This window comes from Clytia hemisphaerica, unplaced genomic scaffold (genome assembly GCF_902728285.1).
Source record: "Clytia hemisphaerica strain Z4C2 unplaced genomic scaffold, Clytia hemisphaerica genome assembly, whole genome shotgun sequence".
Taxonomy (NCBI): Eukaryota; Metazoa; Cnidaria; class Hydrozoa; order Leptothecata; family Clytiidae; genus Clytia; species Clytia hemisphaerica.
In genome coordinates this window covers 12,133-32,168 of record NW_027103667.1, presented here as the reverse complement: position 1 = coordinate 32,168, position 20,036 = coordinate 12,133, and the positions used below count along the sequence as shown (strand labels likewise).

At 35.3% G+C, this 20,036-nt stretch overlaps 1 protein-coding gene and 1 long non-coding RNA gene across 2 annotated transcripts; both read left to right on the top strand.

Annotated features, from left to right (window-relative positions):
* Positions 1-6,784: 6,784 nt before the first annotated feature.
* Positions 6,785-7,917, top strand: LOC136803290 (uncharacterized). The gene is made up of 2 exons (XM_067060012.1): positions 6,785-7,014; positions 7,373-7,917. Exons 1-2 carry the CDS (start codon positions 6,795-6,797, stop codon positions 7,915-7,917), a joined length of 765 nt encoding a protein of 254 aa, XP_066916113.1. The 5' UTR covers positions 6,785-6,794.
* A 7,395-nt stretch (positions 7,918-15,312) lies between these two features.
* On the top strand, positions 15,313-15,953 carry LOC136803293 (uncharacterized). The gene is made up of 3 exons (XR_010846127.1): positions 15,313-15,350; positions 15,543-15,737; positions 15,866-15,953. It is a non-coding gene; the product is annotated as an uncharacterized lncRNA (long non-coding RNA).
* Positions 15,954-20,036: the final 4,083 nt, after the last annotated feature.

Genomic DNA, 20,036 nt, shown 5'->3' with positions numbered 1-20,036 from the left:
AAAAAAAGGCCAATTTCGCTCCTCCGCCCACCATGAAACCCCCCTCTCTATTCTCTCCAGGCAGTCCAGGGATCACTTTTTCTAGGAATTCCTCGAATTTTCTAAGCCCCTTTTTTAGTAATTTTCCACCCGGTTCATTGTTATTCAAACCCTCCCCTGGAAATTAGCCCGGGGGGGGGGAGGTACAAGGGTTGGCGGATGAGGGGTATGTGCGGACGGGACCTCCGAAAACCGACCCTTAGAGAGACCAAATTTTAGTGAAAAAGTGACCCTTAGAGAGACTTTTTTGAAAATTTTTCTCTCAAAATCAAAAAACTTTTCCAAAAATCGAATTTTCCAACCCTTAGAGAGACTTTGAATTTTTCTGATTTTGGTAACCCTTAGAGAGACTCTGGAAGGTGAAAAAACCGACCCTTACCGTCCGCACATACCCAGCACCCATTTTTGCCGAAGTACCCCCCCCCCCAGGCAATTAGTTTTGAAAAATTTACAGACCCCCCCCCCGCTTATCTCAGACCTGGGGGAGTCCTGGGACTAGTGAGTAGAGGGTTTGATAGAAATTAAGAAAAATCAATACCTCTTCATCCATTTGCGAAACTTCGTCACTTTTAACACTCCATCCCTCTAAAGCAATCTTCCCTTTTTCAACCCAGGGGATTCTGGTATTACATTCTCCACATATTGTATTAGCTTTATCAGGGGCAGGATCAAGTGAAACCCCAGTTGCATTGAAAATTCTCTCCTTTAAATTTGGTTCGTCAGTTTTCTTTCTCTTATATATATTATACCTCGAACCTCTACTGGTGGCACTATCTTTGAAAGGCTTTTTACATAATCTGCAAAACTGGGTTGATGGTGGGGAGGCATCTTTTTCCCCTTCTTTATTTCTTCCCATTTTCATTTGCTTCCCATTTTCAAGGAGAAAAGTACTTTCGATTTCGGTGATGAATTTTTTTTTTTCGCGCCAGATGCACATTAGACATTAAAGGTTTGGTAATACGATGTTTAACGACTAATTATAGATTTTTTCATATTATTTTATAAATTTTTAAATGTTGCATGTTTAATCTACTTAAGACTTTTTAATTTTTAAGTTTATATAAATTTAAATGTGAAAATATCTTTTAAAGGTTCAAAATAACTACTTTGCATTTTTTGGGGGGCTAGATATTAAATTCTAAGCTGAGAGAAACTAGTTTTTATGCCAAATTTACCCCCTGAGACCGTGGTTTCACTAAACTTTTGTAAACAAATCTACATTTTGTTCTAAGGATATAATCGTTTTGAGATGGGATGAAAGGCCATGGATGTATACCAAATCAAAACATTGAAAAGAACATTGAAAATGAAAGTGATAGTGAAAGATTATCATGGCGGATCTGTAATCTTAGACACTGAACGTGTGATTAAATCTTTTTATGTTAAAAATGTTTCTCATTTGTTTTTTGTTTAAAGAGCTATATTATTGTTTAAACTCAAGACTTCTGAGGTAAGCACCTGTATTTTTAGCTTTTTTCCTCGTCTAAAATGTCCTAAAGCTTGCTGAGAAACCACTTTTTTTCAACTTTTTATGCCTTCTTCTTAGATTTTTGTGTTTTTATTTCTGCCATTTTTAAAGGGACACATTTCCGTAATTTATGACATAATTCAATATTTTTTCGCATAAATTAATTAAGTATGTGCATATTTATATTTTTCTTCTTGAATATGATTGGCCAATTTCACCAACTGTCATTTGGTACTAAATTCAAACTGGGTCAATAATTCCATACTCTCACTGATTAGCTATGGGATGGATTTTGCTGCTAGAAGTATAATTTTTGATTTGAGAGTATGGTCTCCAGACTAGGTCAGTGAGTGCGCGAAAATTAATACCGTATTTTTAAAGAAAGTGGAATTTATCTTCTTAAATTTCTTTATTTTTATTTATATGCATAGAAAAAAATATATAGGAGGCTGGAAAAACTTTAAGCAAGAAGATTTTATTTTAGACTTGTTTAATATTGATTGAGTTAATAAATATAACATATAACAGATGTTGATCAAGCTTTCAAAACCTTTTATGATCTTATTTACGACCTTATTGATCATCATGTCCCAACTGTTATAGTGACTAAACGCCAACAAAAGACTCGGGCTAAACCATGGATCACTCCTGGAATTGTTAAATCGATCTCGCAACGTCAATTTTATTCCAGGAAATATATTCAAACCAAGGACCCTATTATGAAATCTTTTTACTATCAAAGATACAAAACATACAAAAATCTTATAGTTACTCTTACACGTAAGAGTAAGAATAATTATTATTCCCCTTTTTTCTCTGTTCATGCTACAAATATTCTGAAGGTCTGGGAAGGGATCAGAGATATCATAGGATCTGAATCCAAATCTTCTCCTTCATCTATTCGTGTCAATGGTCATCTCAGTTCCGATCCAAACGTTGTTGCTAATGGCTTCAATGACTTTTTTACTTCTATTGCAGATGCAGTCCGCTCCAAAATTGGTCCAACTAATCGTCACTTCTCACATTATCTTAAAAATCGCATAAGGAACTCTATTTTTCTTGATCGTGTTAACCCTGCTGAAGTTTTACTAATAATTAATTCCTTACCCTTTAACAAATCATCTGGCCCAAATAGCATTTCCCCAAAAATCCTTTGTCTTCTAAAGTTTAATCTCTCTGGACCCCTTTCTTTTCTTTTTAACCTTTCTTTTGAATCTGGTTCTTTTCCCACAATCCTCAAACTCTCGAAAGTTATTCCCGTTTTTAAAAATAAAGGTTCCCCACTTGAAATATCCAATTATCGTCCTATATCTTTCCTTTCTAACATAGAGAAAATTCTTGAAAAACTTATGTACTCTCGTCTTATTACTTTTTAAGATTCTCATCGAGTATTTTTTGAGCGCCAGTTTGATTTTCGTAGATCTCATTCAACCATCCATACCTTACTTAATATTGTAGAACGCATTCGGAAATCCCTTGATGACGTTAACTTTGTGTGTCGTGTTTTTGTTGATTTGCAAAAAGCTTTTGACACTGTTGATCATTCTATTCTTATTTCAAAACTTGTTCACTATGGGGTTAGAGGAAGGGCTAATGACTGGTTCAAATCATACTTATCTAACAGATCCCAGTTTGTCTCTATTTCATCTAATAAATCTTCTATTAAAATAATCCCTCATGGTGTTCCACAGGGCTCTGTCCTAGGACCTCTTCTATTTTTAATTTATATTAAAGATCTTCATAATGCTGTTTTTTCAAGTGAAACTTTCCATTTTGCAGATGATACCCATATTTTACATTTTAATGATGATCTTCTTTCCCTTTGTAACCGAGTCAATCGTGGCTTAAAGCCAATAAGATATCCATTAACGCTGGGAAAACTGAATTTTTCATTTTCAGACACTGTCGAATAATTCTTCCTTTTGTTCCTTTTCTTAAAATCGGAGGTAAGAAAATTTTTCAAAGTTCAAATATAAAATATCTTGGTATTTTAATTGACTCACATATGAACTGGAAAGCCCACACCACATCTTTATCAGCTAAACTTGCCAGAGCAAATGGTATTATATCTAAAGTCTGTCCAGATATAATTGGCAGTGGAAACAGAATGCTTGTAACTTTTGATAGTCAAATAAAATTATGGAATTTTTTTTGCCTGTTTTATAGAATCAAAAGCGCTATATTTGAATGTATTTTTGGTTGAAAAATTCGCGATTTTTAGCGGTTAAATATGCGATTGCAAAAATTGAGCTTTTTTTCTACTTATGCTATAACGTTCATTTTTACACCAGTGGTAGTTCAACCTTAGGTTAAGAAGTTTGTTAAATTTCAAGGCAAACAAAAAAGTCCTTCGGAAGATATGGGACCCGAAATACCCCTTGGTAGCACTTTTCTGTAAAATATCAAATCTCCAACTTATTACTAAAAACGGGGGTTATGTTAAGTGTTGGTGCATTGGTATTATTGGTATCATTGATTATTTCGAAACGAAGTGAAATCACAGTATAATTGTTTTTATTGAAAAGATAAGCATGAACTTATATTGCCTTTGTTATTTTTAAGTCATTAAAGAACTTTGCTAATTCCCAAAACACTAAACACAGTTTGGCTATGAGGTCATTAAAGAGATCGTAAAATGTGTTATGATCGAAAAACTGTTTTATCAATCATATCACTACCCCCGTTTTTAGTAATAAGTTGGAGTATTTGATATTTCACAGAAAAGTGCTACCAAGGGGTATTTCGGGTCCCATATCTTCCGAAGGACTTTTTTGTTTGCCTTGAAATTTAACAAACTTCTTAACCTAAGGTTGAACTACCACTGGTGTAAAAATGAACGTTATAGCATAAGTAGAAAAAAAGCTCAATTTTTGCAATCGCATATTTAACCGCTAAAAATCGCGAATTTTTCAACCAAAAATACATTCAAGTATAGCCCTTTTGATTCTCTAAAACAAGCAAAAAAAAATTCCATAATTATATTTAACTATCAAAAGTTACAGGCATTCTTGTTTCCACTGCCAATTATATCTGAACAGACTTTAAGCTTAGGCACTATGTTTCAACAAAAACCTTAGTTAACATCTACTATGCTCTTTTTCAGTCTTATCTTCAATATGGTTGCCAACTCTGGGGTCTCACTGACAATTCCACCTCCAAGCCTATATTCATCCTTCAAAAGAAAGCTTTACGTCTTATTACTTTTAACAACTCTCGATGCCCATCTTCTCCACTCTTTTCTGACCTTAAAATTCTCAAAAATTTTGACCTTGTCAAGTGCTTTAATATATCTTTTGTCCACAGATTTCTAAATAATAAATTACCCTTTGACCTTCTGGAATTTTTTAACTTTGTCCAACTCGATGCAGAAGACGAAAACATCCAAAGTACCAGAGGAGCACATTCAAAACTACTTTTTATTCCCTCCTACAACACCATTACATTTGGAAACAAATCTTTCTCCAAGATTTGTATAACCCATTGGAATAGCATTCAGCGATCTTACCCAAATATTACTCTCAGCTCATCTGATTTCAGTTTTGTTAAACCTCTCGCCCTTACTTACTGTCTTGGGAGATACTGATCACACCCCTCCCCTTAGCAAACTTTCTTTTAATTCTTTTTTTAATTGACAAATTTCTTAAAAATTATATAAATTTGAATAAGGTGTTTTAAATGCAATTTGTACTTAGGTGGCCGCATCTTTTTTATTAGCTTGACTATAAGGCGGTCTCCTTCCTTATATTTTATGTGCATATCATCAGTTTGTATTTTATTTGTAGAGTTAAATGGGTAAATAAACACTTACTTACTAACAAAGAAGATTAGATTGGAAGAAATAAGTACAATTCCATCAAAATATATTTTGTCAACTCAATTTGTACTGAAATAGTTACCCATGTTGATGTTTTGAATTATTTTTTGCGGCTTTCAAGAATTGAAGAAGTTAGCGGGAAAAAATTTTCACCAAAGCATGTTAAGTTATTTATAACACATTTAATACATGCTAGTTTTTTTCACATTTTAACATTTTTCAACGCAATTGATTTTTTATAGACTCACACCCTTCATCAGCACCACGGTTATCACCAGCTAACTCTTTTTGCAAAGAAAAACAAAATATGGTTATTCATTTATTTCACGCAACGAGTTGATGAAGAAGCCAGGATACGAAGATGCACTGAAGGGGTTGTTTACCGCTGAATTTTGTGAAAGTTTAGCCTTTGACTAAACGTTTGTTATCAATTCTACCGTGATGAATTTCATTCTCTAAAGAAAAAAGCTCTTTTTATGTAGCAAATACAAAAAAGCCAATAGCATACCGTAGCGAATCTAAAAACAAACATGAATTTTAGTGTTTTTAGGGTTGGTACCGGTAAAACAAACAATCAAATTGTTCTGATATAATTTAGCCTGTAGTAAAAACTTGGTAAGGTAATATAACTTTGAGTGTTTGCTCTATGATGAAAATTTAATTATAAGATATACCTTTATTCTTAAAGCTTTCCCGTTGGGATCGTCTACAACTGGTCCTGCAACAACAACAATATCAACACCAGAAACAACCGTCGAATCAACTTCGGCAGCAGCCTTTGCCGACCCGTCCTCAACTACTGCAGAATATAGCGTGGAGGAAGCTTTAGAGTTAATTGATCCTTCTCCTCCACAAGAACCAATCAACGTTCTTGCTTTTCACTGCTGACGGGCTGCTGACTCTGTATATATGACAAATTAACCCAACCGATTGCTTAATGTACATAAAAGATACTAAAAAATACAGAGTGATAATTGGGTTAAGCCTGAAAAAAAAGGTCTAAATTCTCCAAGTTCTCTTCCTTCCTGCGTCGTGCTATTTACATTCCTATTTACCATACTAGAGCCATGCGACGGAAATTTCAACAGGAGGTCAAGCTTCTGAGCTCGCCAACGCCTCCACATGTTTTGCGACACATTTACAAATCATTAACAGGTGACACAAGTGCTGAGTTAACTTGTCAAGAAATCGATAAACGAGTTCAACTGGCAATCGAAACAGAAGATCCAGACCTAATCATCGATATGCGGCACCTGAATAAAGGTCGCCCAGGAAACACTTTCGAAGTTTTTTTCACCGAGTTGGAGGCCATGGTGGAGGAGTTGACGGCGGCTGATGACCGAAGACATGGCGTGGCCCATATGAGCAAGTTTCTGACTATCTCAGATTTGATAAAGCAAGTTAAAGAACGTGTGCCTGAGGGAACAAATATACCATCAAAATCAACACCCCCCAGAATTCGCACCCCCAAATATGCACAGAAAGACGGCGCAATATTATACAGGACGCATAAAGCTCAAACATACCGTTCAAAGACGGCAATTACGGGCGTATCACTCAGATTCTCACTGGTGCGCTTCCCTTTACAGATATCTTAGGGAAATGGCAATCCTTAATAGAGATCGATGTGTCTTCATCTCATGTGATGACAAGGCAAAGATTGATTTTGCCGGGGTCAGCGGTTTCGACAGGGGTGCGGGGAAGAAAAAGTCTTGTCCCTTCAACTTCGATGCTCGGAGCACTTGACCATGACGTCAATCAAAAGGGTGAGACTAAATCGATTTTAACAATTCTATCTGTTTTTTCTCCCTTTTTCTTTTATACAACAGCTGATCAAAAATGTAGTAATAGCGTAAGTTAAACGATAGAAATACTATTTAATGTACACCCCTGTGTCTGGTGTGTCACTGACCTGGTTAAAATCAAGGGATTTCCATCCCCATTGACATTTGGCGTCTTTCTTTTATCCCCACTGGCTAAAACATTCTCACAGAGTCACTGAGACAGGGGTGTTTATGTGTAGACAAAAATGTTTATACTTTTTGCTTTAGGAAGCCTGATACCATCAGTAACATTAATCACCAACGTTCCAGATAGCATCGAACAAAGCTTTTATAGAGGTCAAGTCAACGTTACATTCAAGGAGAGTGTTTTCCAGCCAAGCAGCAGTTTCAGAAGTGTGTTGGAAATTCAAAAATCTCTTATTCTTAATGGTTTTAATTCTAAAAATACTCCTCATTTGTATATGATGACTGATGGTGGACCGGAACACCGTGTTAATTTCGAATCCGTGAAAATTCCCCTCATTTTGATGTTCAAACAACTGAAGCTTGACTCCTTGATTGCCATTCGCACTGCTCCAGGTCAAAGCTACGTCAATATCGTGGAGAGAATAATGTCAATTCTTAACCTTGGCTTCCAAAATGTGGCGTTAGAAAGAGAAGAATCACCGTCCGACCAAGAAATCAAAAAATGCAGAGATCTTTCAGAGCTGCGTCAGAAACCAATCATAAAGGATGACTGGCAGAAATCTGTTCAACCACTTATTGAAGTGTTAACTGCACGTACAAAGCGATTGTCGTACCTTTCAAAGTAAGTTCTTGATTTGATCGCAAATATTTGATTTAAATAAATCTGTTGCTTACTTTCTCAATATGGCCACGAGAATTATTCTTCTCTAGTGTTGTATCTGGAATAAATGGATAACTTTTATCGTATTCTTAGTTTATTCAATGTCTGAAGCAGCAACAGTTAAAAGACTTTTTGAAAAAAAGTTAAAAACTTAAATATCATTCATTTTCTTCAGGTTCACAATGCAGCATCGGAACAAAGCATCGAAGAATTCATCGAAGAGGCCCCCCCAGTCACCTCTCAAATCACGCAATCACGCAAAAAAAATTTCCAAATCACGTTATCACGCAAAATTTTTCTTTAAATCACGATCACGCCAACCTTTCTTTTTTATATGGCTAGATATAACGGGAGTATAACTAACACCAAACTTGTTACTTCGGTTACTATCAAAAGAGTATCAAAACAAAGGCAATGTAAACTCGATGGTAACCTTGTAATAATTTTTGTTTAGTTTACAGTGCTTCATGCAAACCACGTTAGACTTTGTTCGAAATACATAAATGCAAAATAAAAAAGTACAATTTGTAAACCTTAGCAATATATTTTTTATTAAATGTAATACTTCTGCCGTATCGAGAAGATCGTCCAAGTAAAAAGGTTGAATCACTTGAAATCAAATCAATATGATTTGAATCGCCATTCACAATTGTTTCATTGTCATCATTATCACTTTCGGATTCAAATTCTGGGATTTCATCACGGTCATCTGCTTGTACTTGTTCGTTTGTATCATCTCTTGTATTTTTAGTAGTTCTTTTAACTGTTTCAGAATTGGGAGTGAGTTCTTCGTAATATGCATTCTCGGGTAGAATGCCTGCTCGAGCCATCGTTGTTTCTTGCCTTCCACTTCGTTGTCTTACGACTACACATTGATGCCCACTCTCTCATTTCTTGCTTTTGATCTCGAGATAATTTTGTTTTGGTATTATTTCCTCGTTTTGGAAATGTTATATCTTCCAATTTCACTGCTGTTTCGGAAACAGGATACCATCTTTCCCTGCTTGTAAAATAGTGAGTGCTCCAGTTTGAAATAGCCTTGATAGATTCTTTGATAGACGAAGAAAATGATTGTGCATCTTGTACCATGGTTTGTGTTCCTTGTTTCTTGTTGACGGTAGAATGCAAATTTTCAACAGCCAATGTCATACAACTTAATAGATTGGTTCTTTGATACTGGTATGTTTCAACATTCTCCTTCAATTTCTTCAATCCCCACAGCAAGATCTTAATAGACTCTGTTGTTGCTGCTGAAATACTTCCTTCTGGACCATTAAGGCTTTTTTGATGGTTGAATACAGACCGAATAGATTCGATGTTTGTAGAAATCATTTCATTACAGCTCGTAACCAATGATATTGCCTGTTCTAGTGACTTTAAGGAGTAAGTTTGATGCTTCTCATGAACGGAAAATGCATCGGCAATTTTTCCCAAGCCCCTTAGAAACTGTGCAGTTTGTTTTAAGATTGTCAACATGTTGATTGACCCAACACGCTTGTCAGCACAGTAAATGACGTGATCAAATTCGACAGCAATCCCAGTGCATTCGTAAAACCTGCAGTACGCGGTAGTACCGAAAGCATCCACCGAAGGGGAACTTCAAAATATCTGTTCTGAAGGCACGTTCCAGCTGGATATGGCGGTCTGTTCTTAGCAAACTAAAGAAAAAAGTCTGCTGGAAAAAAGTGGTCTGTTCTACTCAAGATTTGGACCAGCTGGAAAAATATGATCTGTTCTACGGAAGATTGGAACCAGCTGGAAAAATATGACCTGTTCTACTGAAGATTGGGACCAGCTGGAAAAATAAGTTTGATATATCCAAAAAATAAGGTGTCTAAGAATTTCAAAATAAGTCAAAAAGTCTTTGAGATCTGTTCTTTTCCTTCTGAATGTGGTTGCCTGGAGTGGCAGCTGAAAATTCTCCATCTGTTCTACAAAACATCTGGAAATTGTCGATCTATTCGCACAGATATTTTAACTGTTAGCTGGAAATTAAGTTTCTGTTCTTAAAAGTCCTTCAATGTCGAGCTGGAATTTAGCGATCTGTTCTTATAAGATTTTATCAGCCCTGGTAAATAAGAACAGTTAACTCGCGTAAAATCAATCCCCTGGTAATTTCGTACCTGTTCTGAAAGTTTTTTTACCTCCTAGCTGGAAAAATATAACTGTTCTGAATTAAAAATTTCTCCCCTGGAAAACAAGGAACTGTTCTTAATTTCGGGTCAATCCTTCCAGCTGGCAAATCAGAACAGATATTTGCAAATTTTGGGTCGGTGGCTGCTTCAGTAGTACCATCCCGGCTTCCTTATGTGTCTTTTTTTTCCAGCAAAGATTTCAAGACCACTTTTGTTCCAATAATACAAGCAAGTTTTAGAAGGGAACAGAAAACCATCTTTGTGTGAAACGATACATTTAGGACTTTGATCCACAAGAATTTGGTTGATCAAATTTGTCTCCAATTTCAACAGTGATACACCTCTGTTGTGAGATACAATAAGATCAGTATCCATTGCTTCAATCTCCACTACTTGATTCCATTCAGAGAGATAAGTTATCTTATAGCTGATGTTTGCCTCCATACCAATCGAATTGGATTTCATAGAACATAATGAAATAAATTTCACATCTCCAAAAGCGACATACACTCCATCAGAACTGATGAATGATAGAGCTTCGGGTTGATAACCAACACATTCTTCACCGTCATAAAACAACACTTCATTTTCCTTATGGTGTTCGTACTTTTGCTGGTAAACAGCTTTTTGGTGTCTCAGTAGACGTTCTCTACAAAATGTGAGGGTGCCATTAGAAGGAAGATTGAATAGAGCCATTTTCTCAGAAATAGCTTTCTTAGAAGTAATTTTATTTACTGCTACTTTTGGATCAGAAGCTTTATCGACAGGATGGAAGTAAACCGAGGATCCGCCATAACAATAAACAATACCACTTTGATACCGGATTCTGTCACCATCGCAAACATCAAACAGCTTGATAATCTCACTGGTAGGATTACTGATAGGATTATGCACTTTAGCTTTATATATTGTTGAGCCTAATTCATTTGCACATAAGAATAATAAATATCCATGCATACCAACTGCTACCGACGATAAGTTTGCGTATGCTTCTTTACGGTTCAGCTGCGTGTAACGGATTGTTTCTGGGACTATCGTGTGCGTCACATAGTCTGAAAGTTTTTAATGAGAATATATGTCAAAAATTTCTGAATCATGTTAAGTGAAAACTACTTTATTAAAAGGTTGTTGCTATATGTTTTATATCAAAAGCCTTTAGATGTTTTTAACTTTCTTAAGAGTTCCAACATGTTCCGAAAAAACCTGTCCTGATTTGAAAAAGTTGTCCTTAATAAGGAAAAAAAAAATTGTTATAGGTGTTGGGTTCGATCAAATGGAATAACATACCTAAACTTTCAATATACAGGGTGTCCCTAATAAAAGTATCGAGTTTGAACATGCGATTGAGTAAAAAGGTTTGTGTGTGTTATCGCTAAAATATAAGAACGTTCTCCATCACATAGGCTCATTACACTAGTCATAGCTTTCACTAAATGCCCCCACATAAAGATCATGGCATGCACTTATAAAGCTTTAATGCTTTAAATATTAAACATTAAAAAATAATCAGGAATAATTGATTGATTTAATTATTGCTTGATTTATTGATTGATTGAGGCGTTTGCTTGAAAAAAAAAATTATATTCCATTATAAAAAAATACATACTTGAAGAATTCATGCAGCTTGATAAAATTTAAGGAAAAGCTGGAAAAGCCTCTCAAAAATATATTTAAAAAGTTATGGTATCATTATCTTACTGATTTTCACATCTCCTGTTTGTTTGTTTTTTCTCCTAGTTTCTTTCTTATAACGATATATGTCATGATTATTATTCACTAAATAGACCTTTTCTAATAATGTCGCAGACATCTTAAATTGTAGGCAAAATATATGGACATACGCAGTGAATAAATCCACAAGGTAACCAATCAGAAATAGCTTGTTTTTTTTTTCATTGGCTGCTATATTTCAACATTTCTCTATTGCTACTTTGCCTAATAAACAATAGTCAAGAGGATACTGCGTATAAAATTTATCAAAAAGTTCTGCGCCATCTTAAGTTGGGTGAAATAGAAACTCACTTATCCTAGTTAAGGCCCGGGCTCCACTAGCGTATACTGTGATTGCACTTCTCAAGCAAAATCTTCTATGTTGTTGGTCAAAAGAAAAGTAAAGGAATGCCATTGTGGTTCATTCAGACGTACAGTCAAGAAAAGTTAAAATGCGCCTAAATTTCTTTTCAAGTGCATAGTCCTTTTTCATGATGCAATCTTTTCTCCAAGCTGATCGCAGCGCAGACAATGAAGAGACATGCCTTCAGGAAGCTAGTCTTTTTGAGTTTATAGCTAGCGATATACTTTCCCTTTATGGTGTTTCTGTATGACTGTCTGTGTACCTAGTCTAACCACCGTTAAATGCCTTCGGGAAGGTCTCTCCTAACTTAGAAAGCCAGAACTTGGAGCTATTTCACCAAACCACTGGAGCGTAAGTTATTTAGGCTATCACAACTGCATTAAAAGTTTAACGCGCACATATAAAGTTTAACAAGTCAACAAACTTTTTTCAGGTTTTTGAAAAAGATTTACCACAATGAAAAGACGCAAAAACACTCTAAGTGAGGTAAATTAATTTAAAGACCAAAAGAAAAATTCAACCACGTTTGGATTCAACTTTACATATGCGTACATTCATCTTTTTTGTACTTTGCCGGTTATTTTACTAGGTTAAGAAGGACTTTCTCGAGTTACGACCATATGATGGTATTTAAAGCTCAAGAAGCCCTATAAACAATAAAGATAGTTATCAATAAAATGTCAATGAATCAGCTCATCATCATCATCACCAGTCTGCCATTTTGTTTGTTTTGATTTGCACAAGTAATATTGTAATTCGTGTTATATCATACACTGTTTTGATTTGCATTTATAACACTCGCTTCAGCTTTTCAAAGCTAAATCAAAACTAAAATTGTAATATGTAATAATGATAATACCATATAACGTAATATGAAGATATGTATACTACCTTCCCGGAAAAAAACCGAACATTTACGGAAGAGACTAACTACGGATATGCTTACGCGACAACAAAACAATTCGCAAAATTTTGAGATTCCAGTCCAATATCTATGCGTGAAACTATGAGAGCCTCCTCGTCGCTACGCTCCTGCGGGGGCAAAAAGGTAGTTACAACGTATAAATTGATCAATAGCCCTTTTACTATTCCCCTGTTGCATAAATGTACGTCTTTAAAAATCAAAATTAATAAAAACTCAAATTCCCTCGTTTTACTTTTTTATTGTTCCATACATTCCATTTTTATTATTTTCATAGTTTTACATACGATTCTTTACAAACATGTTTTAATTGTTGCGTTTTTCTCATGATCGTAATTTCGTTGCATTTGTAAACAGGCAGAGTATGTTTTTATTGTTACGTAATGACAAAGAAAAAAGAGGGAGAGCTTAAAATACAATTTTGTGAATACACACTTAAAACTTTCTACTCAATCGCATGTTCAAACTCGATACTTTTATTAGGGACACCCTGTATGTCAGAAGAGCTGAATTACAGCATGAAGGTAATAAAGATAGATGGAGAGTCAATGCCTTTTGTTCTATTCTGATTTATCATCGGAAGCAAACAGCTGTTTGGTTGCTTTGGGAATAAGATGATTAATTTTGGGTATACTCGTGGGGATATTTAAGTTCATAAAAAACTGAATAAAAAGATGTTGGATTTTTAACAACTCTATTGTGAGATAATAACTTTGTTGATCAAAATAAGAAAAAGGTTGCCGTAACAAGCACAAAATCCTATATTTCTAAGGGTCCCCTCTCATAAAATCATCGATAAATTTCAAAAAGAATTCTATATTACGATTAGGTAACCTTTTAATTGATCATCCATCAGATTTTGAAAACCCCCTCCCTTTTAGACGTAAAGATTTTTAATGAAGAAATTTTCAAGGAAAATGTGCTAAAACTCTCAAAATTAGCACAGTGTTCGCCCAAAAATACATCGATATGAAATCATAGAACTTTTGTAACCTGACTTTGAGAAAATTATTTTTGTATCGCGTTTAAACAAGAACTTTTTGCATAATAAGTTTATTTCAATCATGATAACATTCTCACTTCTGTTCTTATAAATTTACATTTCGGATTTTTTTGCTTCCAATGATGGTACATAAAAAAAAAGCCGCTTTGAATAGATTCATAAAAGATTTCAACGATCATTTAGGTCATTACCGAGACGTTTTCTCTCCATCTATATCTTTATTACCTTCATGATTACAGAGAGCGAGAACAGCTGAAGGATTTTGACGGTCCCTGTTGCGAACAAAGTCATTTCTTTTGAGATGAGATTGGATTTGCTTTCGAACCTCAGGATCAGCCCTGTTTCTCAAGGTATAAAACAATGAAAGGCAACCACGTTCATTGAGCAATTGTAGATACCAACTTGCGAAACTAGCCTTGCATGTTTTAAGTACATGCGGTACGTCTGGAAGAAGTGAAAGCAGTAAAAGATACAGATCAATAGATTTGTCAGTGTTTCCTTGCTGAAGCTGTTTCAAACAAAGTTTATTACCAGATTCGCAATCGACATTTATAACAAGTACTACCAGTTTAATACATTTTATGTCATACTTGAGACAATTTTCACAGGCTCTGAGCGACGGGACAACATGTGTCTGCCATTTTAATGTACACTCAGCGCACTCGTCACAGTAGCTTTCGCATATGTTGAATGTATCGTTTGCTAATATCATTTCTGGATCTTCTACTTTTCTTGCACAGTTTTCACACATTTGTATCAGTCTTACTTGATTAATGAGCTTTTAATGTTATCACCTGACTTTCCATTTTTCGAGCTGTAATTGACAGCAATTGGTAGAGAGACGTCGTTATCCAAGCTAGTGACAGATGAAACCGCACGAAAAACGTATATTTACGGCCTTGGATTCTTATAAAGTAAACAAAAATGATTTTTGGATAAAAAATGTTTATCACGCTCACGAAACACAGTCTCAATCACGTAATCACGAGTTAATTTTCTTATCTATCACGATCACGTTCGTTCCTCCCATCACGCAATCACGCATTTTAAAATCTCAAATCACGAAATCACGAACTTAAAAAACGCCAATCACGCCATCACGAAAACCGCTGGGGGGGGCCTCATCGAATCATCTGCTGATATTGACCCCGCATTACCAACAAAAATCCGTGCTGAAAAGTTAGCAAAAGCAGATTTATCTGCCTGTGAAGATTTCCAAACATACGAGAAGAACCATTGTTTTGAAGGGCAATATGCATTCCAGGTAAGAATAAAAATACTCTATAAAAAATTAAGGATCATATTTAGGAATGCAATGACTCAAGAAACAAATCGTGGGTATAGAATGGATGCCGTTTATAAACTTAGCTATAAGATAATGCTGCATTCCGTTGTCATGGTAAACTGTAAACACACTTGAGAACGAAAATAGCTGATGTTGTCTTTTTATGCTTAGATTCGAAGATGCGAAGACAACAATTGTTGTCCTGGTGAACCCTTGGTTGATTTCAAATGGTTACCGTTTCCCTCTCCTGACCCCGACAATCCTGGTCATTTCAAAAAGTTCAAAGAAGTTTCTGATCAACAACCAACTGAGGAACACTTACCTTCTAATGTTAACAACGTTCGTAAAGTGGCAGAGTTGGAACAAGTGAGTCTCATAATATTGGTTGTTTTATCTGAAAAGTTTTGTCTTGTTCTATTCTGTTTTATTCATAATTTCAGAATTTTGCATCCATCTGTATGGAAAAATGTATTAAACGTTTTTATTTATTATAGGGCTGTAAAAGTTCGATGCTGACTGGCCAAAACGTCCGTGAAATCGTCAAGTTTAAATCCTGCACCAAGCCACGGTGTATTTACAGCAACGCAAACCTTAGTTATAGTGAGCAAAGGGAATTAAGGAAGATAATTCGATCTTATGATTACGTCTGCGGGTGTCTAATAACCCCAGATGTATCTTTCCTCGCGGGTAAAGTGTTTACCAGGTTGGAAATGCATTGTCAAAGTCGGGTTGAATGGTCCTATTATAGTGCAAGCAAAGTTAACACTAGACAAGACTTGTGTTGTCACTGCATTAAAAAAGACTCCAAAGTGGACAAGGAAGAGAAGAAATTATTCAAGACGGTACTCCCAATATGCGACGAGTGCAAAGGTAACGGAAAAAAGTCATGAAGAGGGGTCCAATCCAAACCGCCAAAGCAAACAAACAGCGAGCTCGTTGCAATAAAAAAGATACATAAAGAGTTTATTTTCCATTTTACGATTTTACGATCCATTTAACGATTGTATTCAAAGATTTATAAAGAGTTTATTTTCCATTTAACGATTTTACGATCCATTTAACGATTGTATTCAAAGATTTAGGTATGTCACTTGTGTTTTGAAAAAGAAAATCTTCTGTCACAAATGTTTTCTACTTTCCTGTTTTATGTTGTTGTGAATGGAATTACCTTAGAGTACAGCTTCTTCTTAAAATTTCGTTTTTTCAAGTAAAGAGACATCGAACCTGGATTATTTTTTTCGTACACGTCAATTAGAAATTTTCTAGGAAAATTGAAAAAAAAAAATATTTTCCGGCCGCCCGGGTGAGATTTTTTTTCGTCACCCGCATTTCCGGAAACAAAACTACTTTTTTTTTGGCCTGTCTTCTTTTTTTTTTGAATTCATTGCATTGCGAAAAAGACGTTAGATTTCATTTCCAGATTGAACGTCACGCTGATAGGATCAACCAAATTTCTCAAACAAAAATGGTGTTTTCAGCGGAGGATAAGGCGATCATAAAAAATGATTTCTTGGAAAAGAATTGGAATGCAAACTGTATATGCACAGAACATCCTACAAAGAAATGGGATAGATCATCTGTTTACAGACTGTTGCAAAGATTTAAAGAAAACGGAATCGATGGAAAGAAAATCTGGCTCCGGTAGACCAAGGACAGCGTGCACAGAAGAAAATGAAGACCTTGTGGAAGAGCTAATCTGTTCCCAAGAGGAAAACCCTGGAAGCCACATGTCCCCACGTGAGATTCAAAAGCATACAGGCATCAGTAGAACATCGGTCAGAAGAATGGTCCACAGTAAAGGTTTAAGGCAGTTCAAACGCTTGAAGACACCCATGATGAGTTCCGGTACGAAAGAAAGGAGAACAACAAGGGCAGGGGAATTAGCTGAAAGATTCGGAAAGAACCATATGGTAGAAAAGTGCGTATTTCACGCTTAACATCCCGATCAACCATCAAAATAGCCGAGTTTATGGATCGCAAACAAAATCTGAAATATATGCCGACCGCTTGTTCTACATTCAAAATCGTCAATCGAAAAAGGTAACGGTTTCAGCTTGTGTGTCCTGGAAAGGCACGACCAAGCCTCACTTTGTTGATGACAACGGATTGAAGGTGAATGGTCAATCGTATAAGAAGCATTTCGACAAGGAATTAATTCCTGAGATTCAACAAATCATGCAAAACAACAGATGGATTTTTCTCTAAGATAGTGCACCTTCGCATCGATCCACAATCGTGCAAGATTTGTTGAAAGAAGGATTGAACAAACGTTTTGTGAAAAACACTGAATGGCCTCCATCTTCCCCAGATTGTTAATTCCCTTGATTACCATTTTTGGAATAAGGTTAAGGATCTGGTATATGAGAATAGATTTGGCCAGCCTTTCAAAGACATTGCAGAATTAAAGCGTAAAATTAGAAAGGTCTGGCCAAAAGCAGCGAAAGATACGACTGAAATTCGCAAGGCTCTCAAACAGTTTATTCCCAGATTAAATACAGTAGCAGAAAACGGTGGAAACTGCATCAAAATGTTTTTTGGATAGACATTGTAGCTTTCTGGTTAAGCCGTACTTGTTTAATTTGATTTATCAATCTATGATATCAAATTAATGAAAAAGTTTTTTTTGACGTTTTGACGTCAATTTGTAACCAAATGTAACAACTCTAATTCCACTATGTATAATAAAAATGCTCACAACTTAACAAATATTGTGTGTTTATTGATGAAACTTTGAACAAAGGTTCATCTTAGGTTGGAAAACATTTGGTAGAAATCCGTTTCTATATCTTTTAGCGATTTGAAGATATAAACCAAAAAATATACGTTGCGTTTTTTTCGGCCCACCCGGTATATGATAGCTGTTTTCTTTTCTTATTGTGGGAATCAGTTTTGTCTTCAAAGCCAATTTTTAGCCATCAAGTAATTTTAATGGTTCAAGCCTAACACATTACATGAAATTTTTACCACCATGAGTCATGAGTCCAAATCTTATGGAGCTCACCTGCAATTTACACGCTATTCTATCTTTTCTGAATGATACCTATTATTTTTATTTTATTATTTCAGCTTACACACAACGACTATTTGTACATCGGGTAAAGTCGGTTGACAATGCCGATGTTTCGGAAGCGGGTCTTGGGTGAACGCAGAGGGGTTGTTGCCGCCAAGAACCAGGCAGTTTGGACGTGGCCGTGAAAGAGGTGGTCTTGGAAGTGGGCGTGGTGGTGGTAGAGTTGGAGGAGAAGATGGGCGTGAAAGGTCTCGATCTCGTTCAAGATCTTACTCGCAACCTTGTTCGGACTGCTACCGCTGCAACCGGGAATGTCACAATCGACGCTAAACTGACTTTAAATATGCCAATTATGTCTGTCAATTTTTGAAAAAAGCCAATAAGCCAGGAGCATCTTGCCTCAAATAAACTACTTTCTCGATTTTCAAAAACCTCTAATCTTTTTATTACAGAGTTATACCCGTTTTGTATTGGCATAATTGGCGTCTGAAAGTTTTTTAGGTATTTCCCAAATCAGTGTTGCCGTATACTTAAAATACAAACAGTTACATTAAGAGAAAACGAGAAATGTTTTATGCAAACTACTTTTTTTCCAATCACAGAGAACTTATATTTGAAGCAGTCGTATGATTCGGGATGGATCTATTACTTTTCTTACGTTTCCTACATTGTGTAATTTGTATAATTATTGCCCTGAATTTTTTAACCTGCCCAACGAGTTACAATTTTTCAAAAAAAACTTATTTTAAACAGGTGAAAGGCCAGGTAATAAGCTTATATTATTCCAATTTTCACATTACAATAATATCTCCAAAATGTGTACATACCAAACCCGTGTGTGCATGTTTCGTTCATTCAATTTTTGACGACTTTTTTGGTCAAAAAATTGAATTTCGATGGCAATATTCAATTTTCAATTTTCGAGTTAAAAAATTGAAAATTGAATTTTGACTGCTAGTTTCAATTTTCGTTTTGTTTATTGCCAGAAATGAACTGAAATTTCCAGTATCATCTTTGATTTTCTAATATAAACTTCTTGCATTGAAAATTGAAAATAATATTTTCAAATACTGAAAATTGTGTCGTGAGAAATTGAAATTGACAAAACCAAACCAATTTTTTATCACGCTTGCTTTTCCACGAAAACAGATGCTCAAAAGTAGTGTTTCATCGGTTTTATTGTTATTTGTAGCTGTCTAGTTTCCAGGTCTTTTGCAGCTTAATTTAGTTTTGGGTTCTATAAATACATTATGGCATAAATTTCACGCCGGAGCAATTTCCTTTACGTAATATTTACTCTTCGGATACTCTTTGGTTTTTGTCAATAAACATTGTTTGCCTTTTCTATTTGACTACACTCTTTTTTTATAAGAACAATTTCAAAAGAAGGCTTGAAATTGGCCTAAATCTAAGAACATATTAAGAACAATGTGAGCTTCAGATTTCAGATTTTAAAAAAGTACTGACTTTAGCCGATTTTACACCTTTTTTTTTTATTAGAACACTTATAGTTCGGCTGAGTCTGGATGGTACTAGATGTGCTTATTTTTTAGCAGTTTCCAGCCTAAAATGTTCTTAAATGCATTCCTAATTTTTCAGACTACTCTAAATTGACAATATCATCCAAAATAACGAGCACTTAGAATTGGTAAAAT